The 20,338-nt window shown below is 42.8% G+C and overlaps 1 protein-coding gene across 19 annotated transcripts in view; it reads left to right on the top strand.

The window, feature by feature from the left end:
- The window catches only part of STK39 (serine/threonine kinase 39), a 320,679-nt gene that overhangs the window by 170,674 nt on the left and 129,667 nt on the right, over positions 1–20,338 (top strand). For all 19 annotated transcript variants that reach the window (XR_015147123.1, XM_086355955.1, XM_086356077.1 and 16 more), the window contains 2 exons: positions 20,008–20,130; positions 20,231–20,260. Coding sequence is in view for 18 of the 19 variants with exons in the window: in XM_086355955.1 (XP_086212081.1) it covers positions 20,008–20,130; positions 20,231–20,260 (153 nt within the window). In the remaining variant the exon portion in view is untranslated. The remainder of the gene's footprint in view (positions 1–20,007; positions 20,131–20,230; positions 20,261–20,338) is intronic.

The raw sequence follows: 20,338 nt of genomic DNA, 5'->3' as shown, positions 1-20,338 counted from the left end.
CTTTATCCCAGATAATAAAATTGATTATTTTATTTCATTGTCATCATGATTGGGACAAGGACAAGAAAAGCATTTCCTTCCTCTTTGTAGTAGACATTTATGTATATGGAAAGATTATGGGTAATTGTAAGGGAGTTTTGTGATTAAAGGGAGAGCATGGCTAGAGAACTCAGTAAAGGTTTCTGATAATAGTGGGGATTTGAGCATTTTTCCCCCCTCTTCTTTCTCTTGCCCTACCAATATAATTCCCTAGAGAAGGAAATGGCGACCCACTGCAGTATTCTAGGCCTGGAGAATCCCGTGGACAGAGGAGCCTGGCGGGCTACAGTCCATGGGATTGCAAAGAGTTGGACATGACTGAGCAGCTAAACCACCACCAGTATAATTTGATCTTAGGAGCAGTTATCAATACTATGGGAGACAAATTAATTTAGATAATTAAATCAGCTTATTTTAGGCTGTTTATTTAACCTTCCACTCCACCACCACTGGAAAGAGGAACCTGGTGGGCTGCAGTTCACGGGGTCGAGAAGTGTCAGACACCACTGAAGTGACTAAGCACACACACATGCACACACACGGAGCACGTGCCTCCCCACTCCCAAAACATCCATCCTTTTTGGCTAGTCACAGTGAATCCTGGGAGTTTTTGCCTCATTTGGTCTTGAGTAGGACCTGACAGTCTGCATTTTTAATGAAGGATCTAGGTAAGTTGTATGATCAGGCATAAAAAAATGAAGAGAAGCAGTAGAAAATGAGATTTTAAAGTTGGATTAGGTCCAGAATCTTCCCTGGTGGCTCAGAGGGTAAAGCGTCTGCCTGCAATGTAGGAGACCTTGGTTCGATCCCTGGGTCGGGAAGATCCCCTGGAGAAGGAAATGGCAACCCACTCCAGTATTCTTGCCTGGAGAATCCCATGGACAGAGGAGCCTAGTGGGCTACAGTCCACGGGATTGCAAAGAGTCGGACACGACTGAGCGACTTCACTTCACTTTAGGTCCAGAATATGAAGAGCCTTGAGTCCTAATCCATGGATTTTGGAGGTGGTGCTCTAAGGTGTGAGGAGCCAATGAAGGGCACCCTGGAAGCAGGGAGGCAGCTGTGAAATTTGGATTGGAAAAGTGGAGAGTCGTGGGCAGCCTGAAGGAGGAGCCATGGGCCAGCAGAAGCTGTTAAAGACCTTGAGGCATGAGTCAGTGCAGGTTTCAGCTAGGACCATGGCAGAGGTGTGGGGAGGAAAGGACATGAGTCAGCACTATTAAAACATCAGAGTTGAAAGATCTTGGCGAATGATGGAGAGAGGAGCAAATCACACAAGGGAGATGCTGGAAAGACACTGAGGCCATGTGGGCAGAAGGGTGGAAGTTGAGGAGGGGAAAGAGGTGCCAGGCTTGTTGCCATCTATTGGAGTGTGAAGCTCTATTGGGACTTCAGTTTGAGGAAGACAGAAATGTGGGACTCAGTAGAGACCACGACCGAAAGAGCTGTATTTAGCAGTCCTCTCCATGGAGGCTGTTGTGGAGACCACGTGGTCAGGTGAGATTGCTAAGGAGGATGTTACAGGGACCGTGGTGAAGTCCTTGGGGAGCAGTAATGGGCCAGGTGGAGGACAAAGGGAAAGAAAGTGCCATCACAGGAGCCAGGAAGGTGGAAGTGGTCAGCGGTTTTGATTTCTGCAGTGAGGGGAAGGAAAATGAGGTCTTCTCAAAGGACATTGGATTTAGCTCAGTTTTAGCAGTAAGGGGAGAAGCTGGATATTCAGATTTAATGAGTAAAGAGATGGTAAGGAAGTGCTAGTGGGTAATTTTTCAAAGCTTGATGGGAAAGGGCAGTAGGAGTCTGTCATAGCTTGGGGGTTGAGAAAATTTTGAGGTCAGTGGAGACTTGTGTATGTTCAGAGGCTCCATGCAGAGGAGGCATGGTGTACGACCCAGAGGACTCTAGAGGGTGGTGATTCTAAAGACACTGGCTTTTCATGTATCAAGTTCCAGGACTGTGCTGGAGTCCATAGGTAAGACAGCCATCATCTGTAAGTATCCCAAGAGAAGAATGAAAGTTGATAGTAAGTGGGGAAGGGATAGTTAGGGAGTTTGGGATCGACAGGTCCACCCTGCGATGTTTAAAATGGATAATCAACAAGGACCTACTGTATAGCACAGGGAACTCTGCTCAATGTTATGTGGCAGCCTGGACAGGAGGGGAGTTTGGGGGAGAATGGATACATGTCTGTGTATGGCTGGGTCACACTGCTGTGCACCTGAAACTATTACAACATTGTTAATCGGCTATACTCCAATATAAAATAAAAAGTTAAAAATGTTGACAGTGAGATTTGAGCCTGGGCGACTCAGGGGTGGTGGCTGCACAGTCGAGGGGAGGCCTTGGACAGGAAACCACATCTGGAGCATCAGGGTCAGCACTGGGAGGGAACGATGCATGGACGCCAAGGTGTGTTGAGGAGAGCGAGGTGGCCGAGGACTTCATCGAGGACACAATGCTTTCATTGTCTTGTGGAGGATGTGTGTTCTTTTGCCAGTCAGCAAGGTAGCTTATCTCAGGTGGGGAGCCTTCCTGGGCAAATGCTTGAAAATGTATTGGAAGAGCAAAATTGTTTGTGTGATTGAAGTTGAGGAAAGTTGGAGGGGTGGATAAGAGCCAGAACAAAAAATGTCTTATGTGTCTTGATGAGTTTAGGTTTTTGCGTTTTTTGCCTCCCTCCCCCTACCCCCTGCCACCTTTGGGGAACTTTTGATAAGAATTTAAGCAGAGAGGGAATTTCCTGGTGGTCCAGTGTTTCAGACTCAGTGTTTTTACTGCCGCGGCCTGGGTTCAGTCCCCAGTTGGGGAACTATTATTATAATAAGATCCCACAAGCCCCCGCACTGCAGCCAAAAATAAATAAAAAGAATTTAAGAAGAGATGTGCAATGATCTAGTTTGCCTTTTAGGAAAACCATCCTGGCCACATTGTGGACAGTGGTTTAGGAGCAAGACTGGCTGCAGCAGCCAGGTTGGAAGGCTGGTGTTTAGTCCAGGTGAGAATCAGTGGAGGATAAAGGTAGATACTTGGAAGCAGGAGATACTTGGATGGAACTGAGGATTTGCAAGGTTTCCATGAAGATGGAGCTTGAGAGGGTGGGAAGGGAGAGGAGGAGATGTCAGGAAAAGCTGAGGTTGACTTCCTTTCTGACGTTGAGTTTGGCAGGTAGGAAACCTTTGCTGGGAATGACACCAAATGTTTAGAATGTGGTAAACCTTGTGGGATGTCTCGTCTCAAATGGAGGGAGAGTAGACCAGGGTCTGTATCTGCAGATCACGGGAGGGTGTGGCCTGGAGAGAGAAACATGGACACGCTGAGCACAAGAGCAATGGCTGAGACCAGCGTGCAGAACAAATCCCAGGGCATGGCTCCTGCACATGTGCAGAGCCTCTTGCCTCAAGCATTAATGATCCATTTTCTGAGTGCCTTCCACCTTTCCAGTCTTAGCTGTCTTCCAGGTTAGCCACTGGACTCTTAGTGGCATTAGGCAGGAAAAGAAAAACAATGATGGCATCCACATATACTTCGTTTTACTACCGATTAGCAGATGTGATGAGAGGTTTGGATCCTTAGAAGAAGAGCATCAGATCCCATAGTTAGGCTTGGATTACTTGTTAAACTCATTTATATTTCACCATGTGGCCCCCATCTAGCCCTAACCAAGGAAGCTGAAGTTCCAAATTTTTTTTTTTAAAGTTAACCCAATGAGAATATACAACCATTATGTATCTTGGTTTCTATTTAAATTCGGTAGTTGGACAGTGTTGCCTTTGGCAAATACAAGAATTAGAATATATAGTTTTTCCGAATCTATTGCAGGGAAATCTATGTAACTTACTTTACTGCTCTGACAGCCTCTTCTTATTACTGAATTGACTAACAAAAATAGAATTTATGGCCCTTTTCTACCCTGAATTGAAACACAGTTGAGACTTTGCCCCAGAAATAAAACTCCTGTCTGGAGCATTTTTACACTGGAACCTTCATCGTAGCTTTCAGTTATTACTGAGAATTAATTTTCCCAGTGATATAAAGGAAGTGAGTATTCTCCCTCTGGAGGTGGTGGGTGTTTCTTGTTAGCAATAAGAAAACAGGCTCTTTCCATCTAAGTCAGAGCCTACTTAAATGGTTATGATGGCTGGCTTTTAAGCAAAACCCTAATGAGAACTATTACAGATTTAAGAGTATGGATCACATGTGGGTCTTGTTTAGATCTTGTTTTGAATAAATAAGCTGAAAAGACATTTTGGAGACAGTGGGATAAGAATCAACATCGACTGATAACTTAATTCTCCTGAGAAATCATTGGTGATTTTGTTGTTTGTGAAAACGTCATGATCGTGTTTTAAAATGTCCTTCTGTATTAGAGATGTGTGCTGAAGTATTTACAGGTAAAATGATCTGAAGTCTGAGGTTTGCTTTCAGAATACTGAAGCATAAAGAGTTAGAGTGTAAAGATGAAATCTCAGTGGCAGGGCAGTTCCAGTTTAAAAAAAAAAAAAAGACTTAAAAGTGAATGTAGTAAAATGTAGAAGCCAGGAACAGGAGGGAGTTGAAGGGCTGCTGCTTATTTGGTTTTGACACGTCTGTGGACACCGGTACTCTTTCCACACATAGAGTGACAAGGTTTTTGCCTTTCTGACCCTCGAATCAAGGAGTACTGCACTGCTGTTAGACTGTGCCATTGTGGCTGACACACCCCACCACCCAGGAGGGCTTCTCTGGTGGCTCAGACTGTAAAGAATCTGCCTGCAATGTAGAGGATCAGGGTTCGACCCCTGGGTTGGGAAGATCCCCTGGAGAAGAAAATGGCAACCCATTCCAGTATTCTTGCCTGGGGATGGAGGAGCCTAGTGGGCTATGGTCTGTGGGGTTGCCAAGAGTCAGACACACTGAGCAACTCATGGTGACTGACTGACTGACCGACCACCTGGTACTCGGGCGGTGGTCTGGGCAGTTCCTGTCTTGTCCTCCTCAGAGGCTTCAGCCACCTGTGGAAGTAACCATGCGGGGGATTCCTTGCCCCCTGTTACGTTTTTGAGACTTTTGACTGAGATAACAACTTGGGTGGGGTGGTTTGTAAAGACAGCTGGAATGGGAGCAAGTAGAGATTTCAATAGCAGGCGTATTTTCACATAGAGACCTTATGATGTCATTGTTGGCTCTTTTCTCTAATCAGTTCAATTTTGAGCTGGAATCAGATTCTTCACTCTTTCAACCCAAAGTGCAAGTCAGTGCTGCGTATGTACTTTTTTTTTTTTTCATAACTAAACTCCCATCTGAAGTCTCTGCCCTTTGCAGACACAAGGATAGGGAATGGAGTCCATCACAAAGGGGACATAATTGCAGTGAACCACCACAGACTTGTTTGCTTCTTTGAATTACTCCCAGCACAGCAAGACATTAATACGTCGTCTCTGCGGCAGATGGGCCCATGCATTTTGATCATCCACTTTGCTTTGATTTGACGATTATAACCATGCTTTTCCTCTTAGGATCTTCAGATGCTAGGAGGAAAGCCCAGAGTTTTCTTGACAGTAGCTGCTGCTTTGCTTAAACTGGTAGAATAAATTAAGCCCTTTAGCTTCCTCATGTGAAGTGAAGTGTTAGTTGTTCAGTCGTGTCTGACTCTTTGCAACGCTATGGACTGTAGCCCACCAGGCTCCTCTGTCCATGGGATTCTCCAGGCCAGAATACTGGAGTGGGTTGCCATTTCCTTTCCAGGGGATCTTCCTAACCCAGAGATCAGAACCTGGTCTTCCACATTGCAGGCAGATCCTTTACCATCTGAGCCACCAGGGAAGCCCTAGCTTCCTCAGACTTGTCTATTAATCATGTCACCACAATAACAGGGTCCCTGATGGCAAAGGGTAGTAGCTGTCTAAGGACATGGTAAAATGCCTTTGAGTTTCAAGTTGAGATGATCTGGCCCAGAACCTGTGTCTGTGTGTTTTAGCCAAGTGTGGCTTATTCATTCATGCATCCAACTAACAAGTTTTAAGTGTCTGTTACCTGTTAGCAGCCTGTATTGAGTGGTGGTTCCCAGAGCTGGATTTTGTGTTCATTGCAGCAAATTTCAAGTGTGCTCTGACTCTAGGGATTATGGATATGAGAAGCTAAAAGGATTTCAGGATGTAATGGGATCTTAACTTGCCCCTCCCCTCATATCCCTTCAAAATCCCTGTGGTGCTGTATCTGCAGCTTCTGACTTCCTTCTCCAGGGGCAATGGTGAGAGAAGTATGGGGAGAAGTTCCTCCTGATACAAAGTTTGCTTTGGAAAATTTTTTTCAGGCAGCAGGAAAATGTTATTCACTCATTTAACAAACACATATTAGTTAGCCGTCACCAAAAACTCAATGGATAAGAGTTTGAGCAAACTCCAGGAGATTGTGAAGGACAGAGAAGCCTGGCATGCTATAGTCCACGGGGTCACAAAAAGTCAGACACAACTTAGCAACTAGACAACAACAAAACACAAGATACTCTAAATGTGAGGACTCAGAATATATTGAACTGTGTCTTACCCCCAGGGCATGTGCTTTCAGAGCTCCAAATTGTCATGCATGTTAGAACATCTTCTTAGTATCTTTGGATTTTGTAGCAATACCAGGTTAAGCAGATTAACAAAAACAACAGAATCCATTACTCTGTAACAAACACAGACTCATCCATCTGGTGGAGAGAAGTGTAAAGGCAGAGTACTAAAAAGCACCAGCTCCTGTCATTACACGGCCTGTGTATTGTCATCACACGCCCTATGTGGTCGAAAGTTTGATGGTTGTTTCATTGACCAGACCAGGACTTTAATGGTGAGTCTTCATTCCAGAATTCGTTGCATAAAAATCAAAAAAATGTTGGAAATCCTAAATGGTACACATATTGTGGCAAATGCAGGTGAACCATAAGTTGACCTCATGGTCACATCAAGATTTTAGAAGGTTTCATCATTTTCGTTCTTAAAAATTTAGTAGCTCATCTTACTATCACTTCCTCCCCTCCTAGAAAAGTCATATCTTTGAATATTGTTTTGAGGTAGGAGGTGGTTACTTTTATTTTCTGTTTTATTATTATTTTTTTAATAAAAAGAATTCTGTTGGCATTTTTTAACAAGAGGTATGTATATCTTTAATTTTTAAATACCTGATTTTTGACTGACAGCATTGTACATAATAATGATAAAATTACAAATGATGCCAAAAGAGGAAGAGGCAGAGGGAATGTTTCTTCACTGCTCGTGGGGTGAGCAAAACATTCTTGGCCTGTCTCTACCTAGCAGTGTATCTGATTGGTGAGTTTGGAGGGAGAAAGTGGGCACGTGTGGCCCAGCCCCTTGCCCTCCCTTTCTGAGGGAGCTGGACTGCTCATAGAGAGGTGCTATTGGTCAGTCACCGTGGCCCTGCCTGGGGGAGGTCGGAATGCGCTGGACGTGCTTGCTGGGGACAGGATAGGTAAGTCTTGTCTAAATCCAGGGGTCGTTCATCAAGGAAGGCTGGTGGCTCAACATTTAAGCCACATTCTCAAGTTATCACCTTTGTAAAAAGGGTGATGTTTTGACCGCCCCCCACCCGAACTTACTGGTCATACTTCTAAATTAGTTCAGAACTGGGTTGGGCGGGGCATGGGTGATATATATTGGGGTTCCTTAATGTCCATGACCCAGTGAAAAGAAGTCCCTCTCTCAATTCAGAGCCATCACCAAGTCCTAATAAGTTCTTCTGGAAATGCTCTGTGCATATGCAGATGCATCGAGAAATGTATATATGCGAACCCCCTTCTTATGTTCAACAGTGATGAGTACTCTGTTCTACTAGCGTCTTCTTGTGTTTTGATGATCTATTTGATACTTGCTGTTGGGTGCATAATATTTTACAATATGATGTTGTATTTAGTTTACAACCAGAAAGAATAAACATGCCTCCATTTGAGCATCACGCCCTGATAAACAGTGAGAAACTGTAAAGTTCTGCTGGTGACCAATAGAGATAGCAACTCTTTCCCATTCCTTTTCTTTCCCCACACAAAAGAGGTATATCATGTATCTCACCATAAGACGACTTCATCCTCGGTAATGGAGAGCATGCTGGAAATCTGTGTAGGGATCTACTTTTTCAGAGAACCTATTCAGTTCAGTTCAGTCATTCAGTCATGTCTGACTCTTTGTGACCCCATGAATTGTAGCACACCAGGCCTCCCTGTCCATCACCAACTCCCGGAGTTCACTCAGACTCACATCCATCGAGTTGGTGATGCCATCCAGCCATCTCATCCTCTGTCGTCCCCTTCTCCTCCTGCCCCCAATCCCTCCCTATTACTGGTATTTAATTAGGAACTTTAAGCTGAGTATTAGCTGGAATGCATCTTTAGGGCAGTTAGTCATAATTGTTGTGAAGGAACTCTTTGGCACTGACATCTAAAAATTATTCAGAAATGTTTGTATGGATGTGTATATTTTTAAGCAGATACTTTGGTGAAATTATATGACAAATATTTTCTATATTGCATTCTATATAACAGTTGCTGAGTCTGGATGAGTTTCCATTCTACCAGACTCAAATGCACTTGAGTATCTTTCACGGATTGTTAATCCCTAAGCAAATTTAGGTCTTGGCAGAACATTTTTCAAGGTGCTAGCATTGCTTGTACCACTCAGAGTTCACATGAATGGTGTTTAACGGGTAACTCACCCCTGATCTTTATGTTGGCTGTCTTTACAAGGTTGGAATCCAGTCCACAGTCTGCAGTAAGTTACGATCATCCAGTCCATCTTAGTTATTTTTCTTCTCATTGTCCGTTCTATGCAGCTCTCTTTCTGTTTCATTTGGAGACGTTAACATGCTCCATTACCAAAACCCAGTGGATGCTCTTGTTGGCACTGCTCTTCTGCTAGCTAGTTTGCCTTTTATTTTTTAATACCACTGTGAGGCTGCTGGATTTAGTGTATCAGTCAGGCTTCAACCAGAGAAACAGAACCAGGAAGGTAAAGAGATTTATCGCAAGAAATAGTCTGACATAAGTAAGGAGTAGAGCCTATAGGGTTGAAGGATAGGAAGAGCAGGCCACAACTCTTGGGCATGGCCAAAGCTGTTGTCCACAGGCGTTGCAATTTCTTCTTCAGAGAAGCCCTAGCTCAACTGTTCAGGCCTGTCAGCGACTGAATCAGGCCCACCCAGGTTATCAAGGTATAATTTCCCTGCGGTTAAAGACAATCATGGACTTTCATTATGTCTACTGTGTCTTCACGGCAGTGCCTACATTAGTGTTTGATTGAATAACTGGTGGCATAGCCAAGTCGACACCTAAACCCGACCATCACAGTGTGTCTCTAATGCTTGTTACGGTTCTCCTGGTTTTCACGGTCCTTTCTGCCGCCTGCCTGGAGCAGTATGCTGTTAGCTGTGTGCTCTTCTTTCTCATTCCCATGCCTCCTTCCCCTGCAATTAAGTTAACTTGGTAACTCACTGCTGTATCCAGAGCATCTTCGGCTCTGCTCCGCTGCTAAACGTTTATTCTCCCCTTTTACCCTTTGGTTTTATATGATGTGTGTTTTCTCATCTATGTTATTTGTCTCACCAGGACAGAACGTTGCCATTGTTTTCTTCATTAGCTGAAATCACAGATCAGCTTGGCACCCATTCCAGCAGGAGCGTTCGTTCTCAAAGACAATAGTTGAAAAATTGGATGCTGCTTTCTTGGCTGCTAGCTGTTCTCATTGTTCTTCGTCACCCTGTCTTGGGAAAATGCCATATTGGAGGTTTGATAGGACTAAAACCGAACAAGAAATCTAATTACTTCTTGTTTTGTGCTGCTTCTTCAGAATAGCTCCCTTCCTGCTTCCAGAACATTCTCTTTCACGGCATTGCCCTTTCAAGTTGGATTTCCAAAGTTACAAAGTTCCATTATCCGAAAAGCAGCCATTTATCAGATTTGATTCTTTCACATTAGAAAATGTTAAAGCATTATAAGGAAGTTGCTATACGTGTGTCCTTCACTGATCTAGCTTAGTGTTTTGAATTGTTATTATTGAATTATAAGAGTCTCTGTTTCTCTAGAATCTCTTCCAATTGCCTATAGAACATTTTAATATTCTCATTCCTTTGTTATCTTTTTATATTCTGGAAAAAGAGAATGCCAAATTTTAGCAGAAATAGGTAAACATTGAATTCCAAGAGGTCAAAAAAAAGTAATGCAGATCACTGGCAAAAGGGCCAAGATTTAGCTGGAGCCACTTATCTATAATTGATAGAAATGGACTTTTTTCTTCTTGGTATTTTAATAAGTAATAACATAGTCAGACAGAAAAAAAAATGTGGAAGTATAAATTAAAATCTGAGTGTTTAGTTGCCCAGAAAATCCACAGTCAGAAAACACTGACCAAGAAGCAAAGCATGGTAGAGCATGTTATTTGTCATGGGAAGGGGTATCAAATGACTTCCCTGGTGGCCCAGTGGTAAAGAATCCACCTGCCAATGCAGGAGACATGAGTTCAATCCTTGGGTTGGGAAGATCCCCTGGAGGAGGACATGGCACCCCACTCCAGCATTCTCACTGGGAAAATTCCACGGACAGAGGAGCCTGGTGGACTGCAGTCCACAGGGGCTCAAAGAGTCAGACACGACTGAACACGCACATGCGTGTGCACGCACACACACACACACATACACACACACACTCATAGGATATCAAATATGACCTACGAAGTTTTAAAGAATTCCTGACTATAAAAAAAATGGAAATGAAATTCCATAAATAACCTCATCAACATCCTTATTCTGGTTATCTATAGAAGCTTCAGACAATAAGTTGTTTTAACATGCTTCAGTGGGTCAGGGGTTCGGAGAAGTCTGAGCAGGCTGCTTTCTGGTCCCGTGCAGCTGCAGTCAGGTGGTCAAGCCCTCTCCTCATGGGTTCTCCTGCCTGCAGCATGGAGGCCTCAGGGCTGCCTGCACTATACTGCCTATACGGTGACTGCAGCATCCTCTGCTTGTATTCCACTGAGCTCGGTGGAAACCACATCACCTTCTATGACACTTGACTCTGTTGGTTATGGGCAAGGCAAAGACCCACCCAGGTGTAAGAAGGGGGCACTGGACTCCATCTCTTGATAGTGGGGCTGGAAGGATTCTGGAAGAACACTTGGATCAGGAGGTGTTATTATGGGCATCTTCGGGGGTGGGGGGAAACCTGCCCTGCCCTGGTCTACCCTCTGGCCACAAAAATCCACATACCTCCCACATGCAAAATATACTCTTGCGTTTCCAAGACTCTCCAGAAGTCTTGTCTTATGGCTTCAGGCTCAGGCCCAAAGTCAAGGGCCTTGTCCCAGTCATCTTCCTGACACACAGCCAGAACAAAGTAGGAGGGCAGGCTTCTTAAAGCCCTGTGCCGAAGTGGGAAAACCAGAGGCCCTGGGCCCACGACAGATGTGAAATTTGGCCTGTTGCCTGTACCTCTATGAGGGTTCTGTTTGTGTCTCGGCTCCATGCTCTGGGCTCTTGCTTCTGCTTTTTAAGTGACCCTTCATTTTTCTGAAGGAGTCAACGTTTGTAGCTGAGTAGCCTTCTCAGACTTTCCTGGCCCTAAAAGTTTGGGGATCTGAATGCTGTTTTCATTTTGTACTCTCTGTTATAATCTAACCTGGCAGTAATTTCACAGTACAAGTATCTGTAAAACTGTGGATTTTCTTGAATGTTGATAGGTTCACGTATTAGACAGAAGTCATGACCTCAAGATGCTTTGTCTACCTTGGACTCCTTGTGACACTGGCAGACCACACCCTTAAGATTCTCAGAAGGCTTATTGTGTAACGCAGAGATTCTACAAGGTCTGCTCTTAAGATCTTTAGAAAGCCTGATGTATGTGTATATGCGTGTGTGTTCCGTTGTGTAAGCCCTGTGACCCTATGGACTGTAGCCTGCCAGGCTTCTCTGTCCATGAAATTTTCCAGGCAAGAATACTGGAATGGGTTGCCCTTTCCTTCTCCAGGAATCGAACCCATGTCTCCTGCATCTCCTGCATTGGCAGGTGGATTCTTTACTGCTGCACCACTTGGGAAGCTTAGAAAGCCTTAGGTCTGTTTAAAAGCTTCCAGGAAGCATCACCTTAGATCTTTCTAAAGTCTTAACAGAGTGTCACTGGTCACACCTGAATTTGATCTTTGCTTTGAAGCCGGGACTGGGTTTGAGACTTGCTGGATGTCTAGAGAGGCTGTGGATGAGAAACCGGTTTGTATTTAACAGTGAGTCCTTTTGCTCATCTCTCAATTCATGATTTATCACAGGCAGCAAGCAGAACCCAGGTGTCCCTATAAGCTCTCTGCCTGGAAATGTCTTCTGCTAGATCATTAGATCCATTTCTGTTCCCGCTTTACCATAGATATCAGCTTTGCCAAACTCTGTCACTGCACAGCAGGGTCGTCTCATCCTCTAGCATCCAGTAATAAGCTTCTCACTTTCCTGTAAGCTCTCACTGACAGCCTTCTTAAAACAACAGTCTTTTCTTCATCTTCCATTATCTTGCGTGTCAGGAATTCCAGAAGTAGGGTCAGAGGGGAAGCACTTTTGCTGGTACCCCAGGCACCAAGGAAGCCGGTCTGACTGCCCCTGGGCTGCTGGGATTGTTGTTACTTTAAGTTGCCTAGTTTGGGTGTGGCTAGTGATATGCTAGTAATACCGGGAACCATTACCACTGCTTCTTTTCTTTCCGGCCGTGGTCACCCTCAAGTCCCCGTACGTCTGCTCTGCTTTCAGAAATCCAGATTCCACACTCCCCTTACCCCATAGCACTGGAGAGCCTCTCTGCTTCTCCACTGTCTGAATTCCAAGCCCCTTGACTTGGTGGGCCACAGAGGCTGCCTGTCACGGGCCAGACTTGTCCCACAGACACATCATTTTTAGGCTGTGTAGAAGAATTTTACTTTCACTTGACATAAACGTGTTAACATGAAAAAAAAAAAAAAAAAGGAGCATTCACATAAAAACCCAAGCTATCCACTTCTCTGGAAGACTTGGAAATTCTGGCAACACTGGCTACCTTCCTGTGGCAGCAGTCTTCTATTCTGGGCTCTCCCTCTGGGGGGGCGGGGCAGGTCCTGTCCAGACCACCCAGCTCCCTACTGGCTCTGCTTTTCATGCCCTACCTTCCCACTGGGTGGAATAAGGTCTTTACTTCCTCTGCCTGGTGAGCTCCACAGGTAGTCATCCTCTCTCCTGAGATCTCACAGCATTCACATCTTGGTTACATAGCATTCACATTTTATTGAAATTATTAGCTTAAATGTCTGTCCATCTCTGGAGTGTGGACTACTCCAAGGTGTAGGCTTTGATTTTATTCATCTTTTGTCTAGAACTTGTCACCAGGCAGGTATTAAATAAGACTTTGTTGACTGAATGAGAAAATAAGTGGTTCTTTTAAAAGGCTGAGGCTTGTTCTCTGCCCTGCAGGAGTATACAGTTCAGTATGTCACCTGTTATATGTAACACAGAGTAGAATGATATAAAGGTGCAGACGAAATACCAATTGGGAGAATTGGCCAACACTTCTGAAGTTAGAAGAAAAGAAGTAAGTAGAAATTTTGAAAGGGCAGATCAGGCTGAGATATATATGTAATATAAAAAGTAGAGTTGTGAAGTTATTTAATTTGTATAAAACTGGGTTGTGGGTGTCTGATTGAATATGGCGGGAAGTAAGTCTTGGAAAACTAATTTGGGGCAAGGTTATGGAGAGACTGAACTCATTCTGTAGGCTATAGTGAGCTCTTGTGTTTTTTTCTTTTGGAGAAAGTTCTAGTCTATGACTCATGGCAATATGAAGGATAAAATAGTAAGAGTTTAGAGGCCAGAGATGAATTAGCAGTTTGTTTTAATAGGAGAGACAAGAGGTCAACGTTGAAGGGGCCCTGTCATCCAGCACAGTGGCAGCTGAGGAGGTAAACTTTGCAGAATATAGTGTTTGATAGATTTGGGTTGTGAGAAAGATGGAGTGTAGTCACGATAATAGCACCTGTCATGTCTTGGCTGTTTATGTGCCAGGCGTCATGTTAGGAACCTTAAATGACTGTGCCCTTCGGTCAAAATGACAGGGGTAGGGAAGTTTGACTTTTTTAAGTCAAAATGGAATTTTATTTTAAAAATGTCTTGTTATCCAGTGAATGCCCCATGCATAAACTTTATATGTATATATAAACACATGCATACACATGTGTAGTAGAAATAATACTTGTGTGTATTAGAAGGTACAGGCAGAAATGTCAACTAGGCCAGTAGTTCTGCATTTTTCACGTTTTACTTTTCCCAAATATCCTATTGGATAATTAAAGTTCCAAATTGTTATAAATAAAATGAATATTATTTTTTCCATGACATTTAAATTTAACATTGATCTGTTGTCATACTAATAATTACAGAAAGTTCGAGGACCTCACTTCATGCTTTAACGAGAAGGATCTTTATTTCTATTTTGCAGGAAAATCAATCACAGGTAAAATTTATGATCCTGTTTGTAAAGTTTATCATGTATTCCTAAATATAAAGGAATCTTGAAACTATTGTGATACTTTATTTTCTGAATCTAAAATTAGGAAAAAAAGAATCTTCTGGTCAGTTTGAACTTAACGAGCATTTATGGAAATAGATGAAATAAAATATCTACTTATAATAATGGATTAGTATAGTTATATATAACTTAAACAATTTATATAAAATATTTCATTTAGAAGTACACAGTTTTCCTTTCTTACTTTGTATCAACAGTATTATCTAGGCTTTGACTTTCAGTATTGGCAATAACCATCAAAAAACCAGTTTTTTGTATCATGTAAAACAGTTTTTCAGAGGATACCCTTTTCACTTCTGTCTGCATTTAAAAAAATATATATCCCTCTGTGTTTCCTCATGATGCTTTCATAAGAAATGTTATCCCAAGCCATAGGTGTCAGTTTGAGAAATATTAAGATAGTTTTCTACATCCCCGTCCTTCCAGTAAAGTATATTACTAATGTTTGGTACGTAAAAATCAATTAGTGTGTTGCTTTTAAAGGTGAAATGTGAGAGGCTTATATCATAAAATTGAGATATTTGCCATTGTAAATCAAAGTATTCTCAGGAATTATTACTAAATTCATGTGAACTACTAAATTCACGTGAAATGTCATCAAATTTTACAGTGTTTCCATGAGCTGAGTCTTTTGATCAGTGGTGTGCTTGTAAACCTTGAGAACTCCTATTTTGGCCTTAAGTGGGGAGTTCAATGCCTAATTTGTACTATTTTCCAGTTTTCCTTTGTGTAAATACTCCTATGATATGCTAAGTCGCTTCAGTCGTGTCCAGCTGTTTGTGACCCTGTGGACTGTAGCCCACCAGGCTCCTCTCTCCATGGGATTCTCCAGGCAAAAACGGTGGCATGGGTTGCCATTTCCTCCTCCAGGGCATGTTCTTGACACAGGGATTGAACCTGAGTGCCCTGCATTGGCAGGCAGATTCTTTACACCTGGGAGTGACTTAAATCCGTTAATATGTTTCAGGTGCACAGTCACTTTTGTTATATGTGTAACAGCTGGTATCAAGGGCTGGTGAGACAGACTAGAACAACAGTGGGCAAGGCGCTTCTCCAACCTGCGTGCCTTGTCAATCACCCGAGTTTGCAGGAAGGAAGATTCTGACTGGTGGGTCTGGCTTGGGGCCCAAGATTCAGCCTTTTTAGATGATGCTGTTGCTGCTCGTCTGGGGGCGAGGGGCAAGGTTGCAGCTGGACTGTGTCAGCCGGGAGCACCACCGATCACCTGTGATGGCTCCAGGCAGTGTGCCTCCGTTCCATTGGCTCGGGCTGAGCCCGCAGCTTTCCTCCAGGTGTGGGTTGGCCAGGAGTGGGCACGAGGGCATCGGGGGCTAATACGTGCAGCATCAAGAGCGTCAGCTGTGGCCTCCAGGCTTTCTATGATAGGGGAGAAGCCAGGAGGGACTGATGGGAGAGGCAGAAGAGGACAGAGGGCCCAAGAGCACAGGGAGGCCAGGCAGTAGGCATGGGATGGAGGTGCCGGAGAGCTGGTGGGCTCAGGGGAAATGTCGGAGTATAAGCTGTGGGGACAGTAAACTATTTACTACTGAAAATTTGGTGAGTTTAATTTTAATTTTTGATGATTTGGAAGGCTCTTTTGTTTGCTTGGCCTTGCCTCAGGGACATTATAAGTAACAGTAGATTAGAAGCATGTTTTCTAGGTCTGGTTAGTAGAATGCCTGGTAAGAGAAAAGTTACTGAGTGTTGTTTTCTGCCATGCCCAGAGTATTCTCGGTGTGTGGATGTGAGACGAGTTCTTGGGTTCAGGCTGCAGTGGGGCAGGCAGTTTGTCCAGCCAGTGAAGGGGAAGTGGAATACACAATTTCCAGGGGCAGGAAAATCATTCCAAGGAGATCCCCAAATCCACTCCTGGAGGAGTTACTGTGGCACTGTAAGCAGCTGGCCAGTGTCTCTAAGACAAACTGGAATAAACTGGGTTTCTTTGGGTCACGTTCATCCTTTATTCAGGAGTTTGTTAGAGAAACATACCTCCATTTCTAACATTTAACACCTTGTGTAGAAAGTGCTTCCGTTGGCTTTCTTGTATGCTCCTGTACCCATGCTTCCTCCTGTTTTTATGTCTGGAGCCAGGTGGCAATTTGAGATACTGTATGGAGGTCCTGGTATTTATAGAAAGCTCCTGTTCCGAGCAGCAACCCTGGCAAGATGAGTCGGGCGGCTCCAGGGACTGCTTCGCTTGTCGCTGCCATTCCCTCTCCCTAGCCAATCTGTCCTAGCTCTGCTTCTGACACCCGACCCCATGGCCACAAGAACTGGCCTGGGAACCACACTCTTGTTCCCTCTGTCTGGTGGAGCCTGACTTATTTTTTGTGGGAATTATAACTTCATTTCTTTAATGGATTTTCATAAAAATACTGTTTTGAGAAAGAGAAAATAATATCACTTTCCTTCCCAGAGGTTTGGTATAAATAGAACTGCTCGGTTGTATTTTATTCCCAGTTTGGGCAATGAATGTTATTGCATGTAAAGGCTTGTCTAACCTCGCTGTTGCCAGCTCTGACCTGAGGAGTTTGTGAGCTTATGAATACCTCTAGCTATGACTTAAATTGAGCTCATTTCTCTGAGAATCATCGGGTTATTTTTTAAACCCCTGACAGAGGAAAAATTTCATTCAGTCACCTCTTGGCTTTACTAAGTGAGTGGGCCATTTAATAGAATAAGAACAATGTAACTGGCATGCAAGCATTGTTCTAAAGGTGAGTAACCTCCATTTTCATCATTGTAAGGAATGGGGCGAGATAGAAGCTTTTACACATTTTGATTTTTGAAGCATCTGTTTTGTAGATTATTCTTCAGTTCCCTAATATATTAAAAAAACAAAACAAAACTGTTTAAACTATGTGAAACTTAGTCGCCTTAACTCTAAGACCTCTAAGACCTCCAAGTTTCCTGTCATCCTTACAAACTCCCTACAAGGCTGTAACTTTGTAAAATTGCTTTCTGGTCTCTTCCTTAGAGGTCAGTGTCATATAACTACACCGTGAAACCTGGGTTTCAAATTATGCTTAGAGTTTTTTCCTTTCCAGTAAACCAAGATAACATCCTTAAGGAATATATTTGTGTTCTTATTCTTGCTACACTATACGAACATTTTATGCTACATAGATTTTTTAATTGTTCTCTGTCCTAATTTCTGCATTCCATTTGTTTAATCACTGTTTATTGCTTAAAGGCCAACGCCACCATTTCTTTCAGTATCCGAGGCTATAATCCTAGACATTTTGCTTTATCTTTTGCTCTTCCAGCAAATAAAACCAAGAGGAGGGAGACAGGGTTCTAAAATGAAATAGAAGCTGGCCATTTTATTGTCTGTAGTTGGATGCCTCTTGTAGAAACAAAATGGACAGATTTTCTAAATGTAGAATGAGAGGGACGAGAACATCAACTGAATTTTAGGGTGGGAAGCTGTACTATCTGGCTGCTTTCAGAGAGATTTCCGTGGTATGCTCTTTTAAATGAGCGTGTGAATGTTAGTAATTGTCAACCATGTTTGAGTTTTACAGTCTGAATGAAGGTATTTTTCTGTTTATGATCCACAATTTTACTTGTCTTCTCACTTCTTAATTAATAGTATGTTTTGTAGTAGATGTGGCTTTAAATGCTTTCTTTTAATGTAGTCATTAACAGATTTTCCTCTGTTGCTCTCATCATGATTAGTGTTGCTAAGAAAATAATTAATTTTACTGTATACGTCAACAGAAAATTTTCTTGTTATCCGTTTCTTTGATATAGCTTTAAAATGAGCAATCTGTTCTGAAAATCCTGAAGTGCATTTCAGCATCTTTTCTGCAGTACTTTGCCAACATCTATGAGCATCATTAAAATCACCATCATTAAATAGGTCTTTCCAGTGACTCAGAATGCAAGTGGAAAAATATATATGCCAAGCACAGAGGGAGTTTTACTAAGTGCTAAGTGTTTTGAAGGTGACTTAGAAAAAAATTTTTTGAAGTGGAGAAAAAAGTTTTTTTTTTAAAAAATTGAGCATAACCGTTTGTGATTATGAGTAAGAACCTTTTGGTAGTTTTTCAAGTTTCCATGTTGCAGCTCAAGACAAAGTGATCAGGCTTGCTTGTACAGGATCCACATGGTAATGCCTTCAAATCGAACCCACCCCCGAGTCTGCATTGTTTATGACTTCACATTGATCCAACGCGTGTAAATGCTTGCTTTACGTCTGAAGTCTGTGCTATTTCCCTTGGGACTCATGAACTTCCCACAGTAAAAGTGAATAGGTTCTATTATGGAAAATAGTCTTTCCTCATGTCATACTCTTTCAAAGTCTTCCAAGAACATTTTTAGATAGCTGCTTTTTCACAGTTACTATTCATTGGCATAGAAAGACTTGAATTTGAATGGGCGTTTTCATTTTGTCCTTATACCTGTGTGATCTTGGGTCACTTCTGGGCCTTTGTTCTCCCATCTGTGAAATGAGGGGGTTTGACTGGGTAGTCTCCAAAGTTTTTTTTTTTTTTTCACTTGTGGCTTCTCTGAATTGACGGACCACAGGTTATTATGTTCACTTGCTACATTGCTTAGTTTAAATAGATCTGAGTGTGTTTTTTTTTTTAAAGCAAATTACTTTGGTCAGAGGCTCATTATTCTCAGTCATCCTCTCCTTTGAAAAGTTTTGCCTTTTCAAACACAGACACTAGGAAAGCATACCCGCATGGACCACATCTCTATATTTTTGAGCTAATTGCTATCTAGTTTTTATAGATATAATAGATTGTTATCTATTAAGGTCATCTGACGTAGTTGCTGATTATCTTGCTGTGTTCCTAGCAATCTCACAGGCCTCAAAAGGGCTATAAGGTGTGTTAAGAATAGTACTGTTTTGTTTTGCTCGAGTAGGTTGGGCAGAATCCTGGGAAAACAATCATGATGTCAGATTCTGAAAAAGAGCAAGGTGGCAATAGAGGGGTACTTGCTTCTGTGATGTAGGTTGTAGATGGCAGGTGCCTTAGGCTAGTGGCTGCCCAGGTCCCTCACCTTCTCTTAATCAACAGTCTGTTTGCATGCATGCATGCATTTCCTTAAGCAATTTTGAAACCTCCCTTGTGGCCTTTCCTGTGTAGTGATTCATAAAATATGAACTGAAGCCAGAGTGAAAAAAGGGTTTGATCCTTCATGGCTGACATGTGTGGTACTCTTCCAAAATATTTTGTTCTACACACATTTAGTAACTCATTTCAAGAAACAGTATCTTTGGATAGAGAATGCGTGTGGGTGGCTGTGGGTGGCTTTTGGGGGCAATCCTTGCTAGTTACCCCTGAATTCATAACCACTGAGGTTATTTTCAGGGTCGGTGTATGCTTTGTGACTCAAGTGGCAGCACTCGCAAGCACTGTTCACTTTCGACTGGTGAAGCTTTGAGTGGATTTCTTTTGATCCAGGTGAGACGAGTTCCAGGGTCAAGCGGTCACCTTCATAAAACCGAAGACGGTGACTGGGAGTGGAGCGACGACGAGATGGATGAGAAAAGTGAAGAAGGGAAAGCAGCCTTTTCTCAAGAAAAGGTAGGTCACATTGATGATGGTTAGCTGACTTGTGTCAACTTTTATTTTTGTGATTTTCTTGAGGCATGTATGTATTAATAAATATGTATTTGTTTTACAGTCACGAAGAGTAAAAGAAGAAAATCCAGAGGTGAGTGTGGTTACTTGTTTAGTTCTTTGCCTCCTCTCTCGCCTTTACCTCTGCCTGCCAGTATTAGAGTCTGAGCTG

Source organism: Bos grunniens, chromosome 2 (genome assembly GCF_055505025.1).
Source record: "Bos grunniens cultivar Pamir isolate PY7600 chromosome 2, Bosgru_T2T1.0, whole genome shotgun sequence".
NCBI classification, from domain to species: Eukaryota; Metazoa; Chordata; class Mammalia; order Artiodactyla; family Bovidae; genus Bos; species Bos grunniens.
This window is presented reverse-complemented; position numbering and strand designations above follow the sequence as displayed.